The sequence below is a fragment of the Penaeus japonicus genome, unplaced genomic scaffold (assembly GCF_977035675.1).
Source record: "Penaeus japonicus unplaced genomic scaffold, GWHDUDI00000001_assembly GWHDUDI00000012, whole genome shotgun sequence".
NCBI lineage: Eukaryota > Metazoa > Arthropoda > Malacostraca > Decapoda > Penaeidae > Penaeus > Penaeus japonicus.
Genome location: NW_028234414.1, coordinates 6928750 through 6936249, shown reverse-complemented (window position 1 = coordinate 6936249; position 7500 = coordinate 6928750). Strand labels below are relative to the sequence as shown.

Genomic DNA, 7500 nt, shown 5'->3' with positions numbered 1-7500 from the left:
TCAGAGCTGTGTCTGCTTTTGGGGCCAATGCTGCTCCTTGACCTTACCACACGCAGGCTGCTTACTGTTCCGTAAGTATAGATGTTAGTGCTTTGAAGATTTCAAAAGACTTATCTGCTTCATTCTCATAGAAGGTACAATAGTAAGTTTCTGCATGGTAATATGTTATGCTCCAGGGTCTGTCTTGAATTGGTGCATAAATGTGATTTTCATGAAGATTACCTCATAAGGAGTGTGTGAGGCACAGCCTGATAAAGAATTATATCAACAACATTGACCAATATCACAGGGAGGAAATGTCGCCATACATCTATACAGCCATATATCCAAATAGTTTTTATTCCAGAATTGATAAAGGTCAAATTACAAAAATGTTGCACTTGTTGATATGGTAATAAAGAAATTTAGAAGGATAAGAATAACTTTGAATTTTGAGTGTCCTTGTGATAGTTTATTAAGTTTTGCATTGTGTGTGAGATTTGAAAGATTCTTTGAAATAGGGGATGGTGTGTCACCAGCTTTTCCTTATCTTCAGCCACTTGAGTCATGTAAGTCACAGGAACATGAGAACATGAGGTCAAGATATTGCTTCATATTAGAAATTTTAATATGTATGCTGGGCTTTAATATTATATCATCAATAAAAGTTTCACTAATTGCATCAGATATTGTGACACTTATCACATAACTATTAAGAATTATTACATATATATTTTTCTGCCATTTTAGTAACAAAGTAGAATGTTATTGTCATTCATAGCATTTCTTATTCCTCACAGATTCCTTAAATATGTAATACCAGCAGGACTATTGTGCCTGGTCACCACATTGACCATAGATTCCTTCTTCTGGAAACGACTCCTTTGGCCTGAAGGAGAAGTCTTCTGGTTTAACACATACAAGAACCAGAGTCATAATTATGGAGTATCCTTTTGTAACATGTTCAGCTATGTAAGCACACATGAGCAGACATGCTTGCATGTACACATGTAAGTACATGTACATGAACCTGCCATATGCAAATATGCATATGCATATGCAAATATTATCCAGATGTTTATACAAAGGTACACTCATTAACACATGTGTAATTCATAATTAACCCGTTGCGGACGGGTGTCATGACATATATGACGTAGAAGCTTTGGCTTTACGATGGGCGTCATGATGTACATGACACTCGGGGATTTTGGATCACTGTGCTATTTTATTGTGCTATGAAAAAGGAGTGAGTGATGATGGCATCTGGAGTCATAATTACTGTAATTCCCGTAATATTAAGCAAACTTAACGTCCAAAACCAAGATGGCACCACTTTTTCCTAGCACCAGCAGGAGAGAGAGCCCTGAATGGCACCCATCCACAGTCTCTAGCATGCACTATCTTTATAGAGCGATGCCACATACTAAGTTGATAACCTCTTGCTCTAAAGTACCGCCGATGAAGGTTTTGCTGGCAGAACGAGAAGATGACTCAATCCATACCCAGTGTCTAAAATGTGCTCCTGTGCCAGTATGGATACCTTTCACTGTGGCACTCACAGTCACAAGCACAGGTTTCTTTCCTCTTCCCTACATCTTCATGTTATCTTCATTGCTAATATGGATCATATACTACAATTTTAGTCAAATGCAGCACTGATAGAGCCTATCATTTGGCACATATAAGTCTATAAACTCAATAAAACACACAAAAAATAAAACACAAAAATGGCTCTACTTTTACAATGAATGACTGAAAGAGAGTGGGAAGATTCAAATTATGTTGGTTCAAGCTGCCTCGCTCTAAAATAAAATCTGGAGACTGGGCAAGCGAATCTATCCCCGTCCGCAGTGGGTTAAGCAACCACATACCCATAAACTTTCCTTAACTAAAACAAGACATCACCCTTTTTGTGGTACTGGTACTCTGCTCTCCCTAGAGCTCTAGGCCTAAGTATTCTTCTTGTCCCCTTGGGGATCGCTCTAGATAAGAGAGTTCAGGTTCTGGTGACTCCTGCCTTCATATTTGTGGCAGCCTACTCCATCCTGCCTCATAAGGAGCTGCGTTTCATTATCTACGTCTTCCCTATTCTCAATGTTGCTGCTGCCAGAGCATGCCATTTTCTGTAAGCATTACATTTATATATTCCCTCAAGTTGTTATATTCATCTTATATACTTCACATTACATTTTTCATTTTGTCTTTATATCTGACCATGTTTGTATTTACAAAAAACTTGTAATGAAATTATATATCACAATCAGCTGGGAAGGGAGAGACAAGTCTACCAGTCGTCAGCTGTTGGCTGTTGGGTCGGCACTGCACCTGGTGGGTAATGTGGTGTTCACAACCTTTTTGCTGACCATCTCGGCCAACAACTATCCAGGAGGTGTTGCTGTACAAAAGTTACATCAGATAGTTCCTCAGGATATGAATGTTAGTGTCCACATTGACAACTTTTCAGCACAGACTGGAGTTTCAAGATTCACACAGCTTCATGATCATTGGAGGTTTGTTTAGCTTGTTATTGTACTACTGGATGCATTTAATATTTTACAACCATTTCAGGTTTACTATATTTTTTTCAATGAAGTCAGCATTTGACTGTCTTTGCAGATATAACAAAACTGAACATTTGAAAGCAGGAGGGCCAGAACTAAGATCATTCACTCACTTGTTAGTTGAGGGCAAATCCAAGTACTCCTACAGCCTCAAACATTACACAACCTCGCACCAGATCCTCACTTCAGTGGACTCATTCTCACATCTGAGCTTCAATTATCAACAGTTTCCTCCTGTGAAGGTATTTTACCTGTTCAAGTAAATAGGTTTTTAACTATTTCACTGTACTTTTAATTTGCATGAAAACTAAGGAGATAGATCTTAGTCGTATTTAGAATGTTGTATGTATATTTACTATGTGGCCTGATTCACATGTCAGGAAGGGATTTTATGATTACTGGTTTTATGTATTATATCTTAATTCTTCATCAAAGATTTCTGCCCTTATTATTACATTTTATCATACTATCTTTCCCTCATCTTTCTGCAGGCAGACAGTTGAGGGAAAAATGGATTAAAACCCATTCATTTCTACATTTTATATTCATTTACAGCAACAGTGGCACTACCATCTTTTTCTCAGTTGTACTTCTGGCTAATAAAGTCTGAAGTTTTCATTTCCAATGCCGTACATCAGTTATGATGAGTTTGTTTTGTTGCATAAGTACTTTACATATTTTTTAAAAATCTATTGTAGGATGTAATATTTATATGCAGAACTAAATAAAGTGTTTGAAAAGTTATAATTTTGATTAATAAAGATGAAGGCGCACCAGATTAAAAGGCAATCATAATGTTGTCATTTAATGTAAATTTTGATTTTTTGTGAAACAAAAGGCAGTGGATATCCCAAAGTAGTTAGACTCAGCTGTGTTGTTAGTAAAAGAGGAAATACCATTACTTTCCATCTACTTTTGAAGTAAGTGGTGGAAGGGTGATGTTCAAGATTAATTAACCCTTTGGCTACCTGTCATAATATAAATCTAGAAATTAATAGAAAGCACATCTTAAGATGTCAAGCCCAGTCCAAACATCACTAAATGTGGCCTGTCTGAGAAGAGTTAATATTTGTGTGTTCTTCTGTACCTGTGGTCTTTAAAGGATAGATTACTTCATATACAATATGAACTTTTAGATTGTATTTTTATTTTTTATTTCTACTTTCTGGCATTTAGGAATTTGTTGATGATTTATTAATGTTACATTCTACAGAAAAATTATTCTAGGATTATAATGTTAGCCAAAATAACTACCATAGAAGTAAATTAGCCCTTTGTCCGTGGTATTTTTAAATAAGTTTATACAGACTTGTGTCGGTATTATCACATATGGCCCGGCTCATCCATGTCTAGGCCTATTGCTTGCCTTAACAGCAAATGATGCCATCTGCGACCAATGGGTTTTATTAATGTATTTCTCAAAAACAGAGAGGAGGAAGTGATTCCCAAATCACTGAATGTGAGTGGTAAAGAATATAGCAACACTAAATTCAATAAACCAAATTTATGAAATAGAGATATAAGAAAGAATTCTTTTTAGCTGATATGTCAATAAACATAATTTGATATGTGAGGGTAAAGCTTATATGGAAAACAATGAAATAAAGGTGATTATTCTAATGGAAAGTTGATTGTCACAAAACTGCTTATTCCAATATCATACAGTCAGTTTAAGCAATCATAATTTTAGTAATTTGATAAAGTGCCAAACTGGAACAGTCAGAAGAGAATTGAATTAAAGATTTCATTACTCGTTTTACTGTATTCCAGGTTAGGGTGAAGCCATCTATCTTTGTCCTGAAAAATCTGGTTGAGGAAGATATTGACTGGTCATGGCTACAGGAGGAAGGAGGAGTAAATGAAGAATTAGATGTGGGAAGTGAAAAGGAGGAAAATGTCCAGGAAGAAGAGAAAACTGAAGAAATAAGCCAAGTGGAGGACGAAAAGGAAAAGGAAGAAGATGAAGACGAGCAGAAGGAGGAAGAGGAGCAGGGGCAGGAGCAAGAGCAGATTCTGGAGCAGGAGCAAGAACAGAAAGTGGAGGAGAATATCCCTGAACACAGTGAATATGAACCTGAAACAGATGAAGAAAAGCCAGAAGATGAGGAGGGGATGATAGAGGAAGAATCACTCCAAGAAGAAAAGACAGAAGATGAAAAAGAAGAGAAAATTCAAGAATCAATAGACAGTGAAGCAGGAGAAACACAAAAGGACTTGGAGCAGCAAGAGGAGGAGGAGAAGGAGAAGGAGAAGGAGAAGGAGAAGGAGAAGGAGGAAGAAGAGGAGGAGGAGGAAGCACCTATTGAGGAACCTAGACTTCCAGAGCCTGGCTGTTTTAAGCCAGAAGGAGAAATGTTTGATGTCAGTGATGAAGGTGAAGTCCTAGATGAGCAACTTTCAGAGATGAATGAAGTGGTAGTGGGAGGTAAAGAGGAGTCTGAGAGTGGCAGTGAACAGTTTTGTTATGGAAGTGAGAGCGATGATTGCCAACTTGTGGAAGAATCAGAAAATGATAATAGAGCACAAGAGCATAATTCTGACAAAACAAAAATGGACGAAGAAGCAGAAGATGCCAGTGCAGAAGCAGATGAAGAAGAAAGCAAATTTGTTGAAATAGCATATGAGACCAATGAAGCAGATGCCAAAGCTGAAGAGAGTGAAGTAAGTGCCAAAGAGCTACCTAGTGTCACCCCTGTAACATCCTTACCCCTGAGTGAAAGTAATCAGGAGAAAGTAAAGGAAATGAAAACATAAGTTTTTATACTGTGGAATTGCCTGAGGGTGAAGTTTCAGTAGTTAGTATATATGAATGAAGACTAGACTGAAGTAGACATTCATCATTTAATTGATATAATGTTAGACTCTCTGTTTTAATATTCGAGCAATAACATAAAATTAGGTCGTCTCCCATCTTTACTCAAGAACGCTGCATGACACTATTGTTTCCTCATTTTCCACACTTTGCTCAAATTTTCTTGATATCTGTGTCAAAGAAGTCCTGTGCAGATTCCTCAGTTTAGCACATCATGAATTATTTTATGAGATTTTGGAGATTTTAAGAATTGTTGTATCTCTGCAAAACATTCATAAGTAATTGGATTGAGGAAAAAAAAATTATGATGTGCATGAGCTGGACAATAATTTTATAGGTTGTTTACTTACAGTCATGCTGTGTTCCAAAGTTTGAAAATACTTAGCGTCCATAGATGCACTCTAAGCTACTGTAGGGTACTGCTCCTAGAAGTGCCTTTGTAGATATGCTATAGATGTAAAGCCTATATTTTTGTGATGAATAATATGTGTTTTGATGCCACATAGTTTACCATATTTTAAGTGTTTGGTACAGTTGAATTGAGAAGAGAATTAGTAAATTCTTGTCTTAATATGATTATTATTTCTTGTTGAATGTATTGCTGGTCAAGATTATGAATTTGTACAGTGAATTAGATCAAACTTTATTAACTTGTTTAATCATTCATGAGTTGTTCATTCATCAATATTAAATACTTAAAGAGAGCTGTATAGTACTGCCTATAGGAGTAGAAAACTAATAGTACCATGAACATAGTCCTCATCTACATCTTTCTGATGAATGCAAGGGGTCAAGTACCATTAGTTAATTTTTTTATATGCATCCTTGAGTTACATAGAATAAGAGCAAAATGTTATTTGCAAAACATGTATGCTAATATAGTAATCTTATGGTGAAGAGTCCAGAAGTAGAGGAAATTTTGTTACCCAATTAGAGAAACCTCAGTTACACATGTTGGTTGTTTTGTAGTGAGAAGGTTCACTGAACTATGCAGATGCTTTGCAGCAAAACTGACTTAGTCTAAGGTTATTTTGTTGTCTCCATGCATACTACAAGGCACTGTGACAGGGGTTAGGTGTGTCTTATGAGTCTTATTGATATCATGTGATCGCCTAAGGAAAGTGGGATGACGCTGCTTGATTTAATCATTTATAAGAAAGATGTATTATATTCCAATTTCTTTAAGATCTTCATATATAAGATAACTTTTTAGAACTTAGAGACAAATATTATTGTAAGAATAATATTTCCCTAATTTCATGTTGAACCAATAGGTGTTTGACATTTCAAAGACTTCCATGTTCATCGCATGTGTTCCATTGGTGAATGTATTTAAGGATGTGTGGTAGTTTCTAGCTGGCTTCCGAGTGATTTAACAAGAATATTGTGTGAAATTAACAAGATTAGAATCCCTAATAATGTTTCTGATTTATCCTTTCCCAGTGTTTCCTGTATGTTAGTTAACAGATAAGTTGAACAAGAGTAACCTATTGTTTTGTTTGTTTTATTTTTATTTAATCTGTTTAAATAAATTACACCTTATTAAATTTTTTTATAATTAATTATTTTATTTTTAATTGTTTTATTTGTTTGTTTTTGCGTGGGAAAATTTGGTAGTTTGCTGTAATTTTTATGGAAATTTAATGCTTTTTTACCTGATTATTTTTGGTGGTGTTTTTTTTCCCCTTTGTTCATATTTTTTTTTTTTTTTTGTTTGGGGTTTTGGGGGTTTTTAGGGAGGGTTGGTATTGGGATGGGTTGGGGTTGTGTTTTGTGGGTGTATTTTGTGTTTGTGTTCGTGTGTGTTTGTGGTGGTGTGTGGTGTGTGTGTTTTGTGTGTGTGGTGTGGTTGGTTTTTGGGTTGTGTGTTTGGTTGTGTGTTTGTGGGGGTGTGGGGTCGTGTTGGGGTGTTGGTGTGCGTGTGTGTGTGGTGTTGTTGTATTTTTTTGTGTGGTTGTTTTTGATTATTATTTTAAATATAAAAAATTTATATATAATTGTTGGGTGTGGTGTGTGGTGTGTGTGTGTGTTTTGTGGGTGTGGGTGTGGTGTGTGTTTTTTGGGTTTTTGGTGTGTTTTTTTGTGTGTTTTTTTGTGTGTGTGTTTGTGTGGTGTGAGTGTGTGTTTTTTTGTTGATGTTTTTGT

General features: G+C 35.9%; 1 protein-coding gene across 1 annotated transcript in view; it reads left to right on the top strand.

Moving 5' to 3' along the window:
• Alg12 (Alg12 alpha-1,6-mannosyltransferase) overlaps positions 1 to 7500 on the top strand; it is a 36167-nt gene that overhangs the window by 14012 nt on the left and 14655 nt on the right. The window contains exons 5-10 of the mRNA XM_043024423.2: positions 1 to 71; positions 780 to 924; positions 1881 to 2107; positions 2247 to 2492; positions 2599 to 2785; positions 4314 to 5204. The exon at positions 1 to 71 is cut by the window's left edge and continues 83 nt beyond it. Of these exons, the coding sequence (XP_042880357.2) occupies positions 1 to 71; positions 780 to 924; positions 1881 to 2107; positions 2247 to 2492; positions 2599 to 2785; positions 4314 to 5204 (1767 nt within the window). The remainder of the gene's footprint in view (positions 72 to 779; positions 925 to 1880; positions 2108 to 2246; positions 2493 to 2598; positions 2786 to 4313; positions 5205 to 7500) is intronic.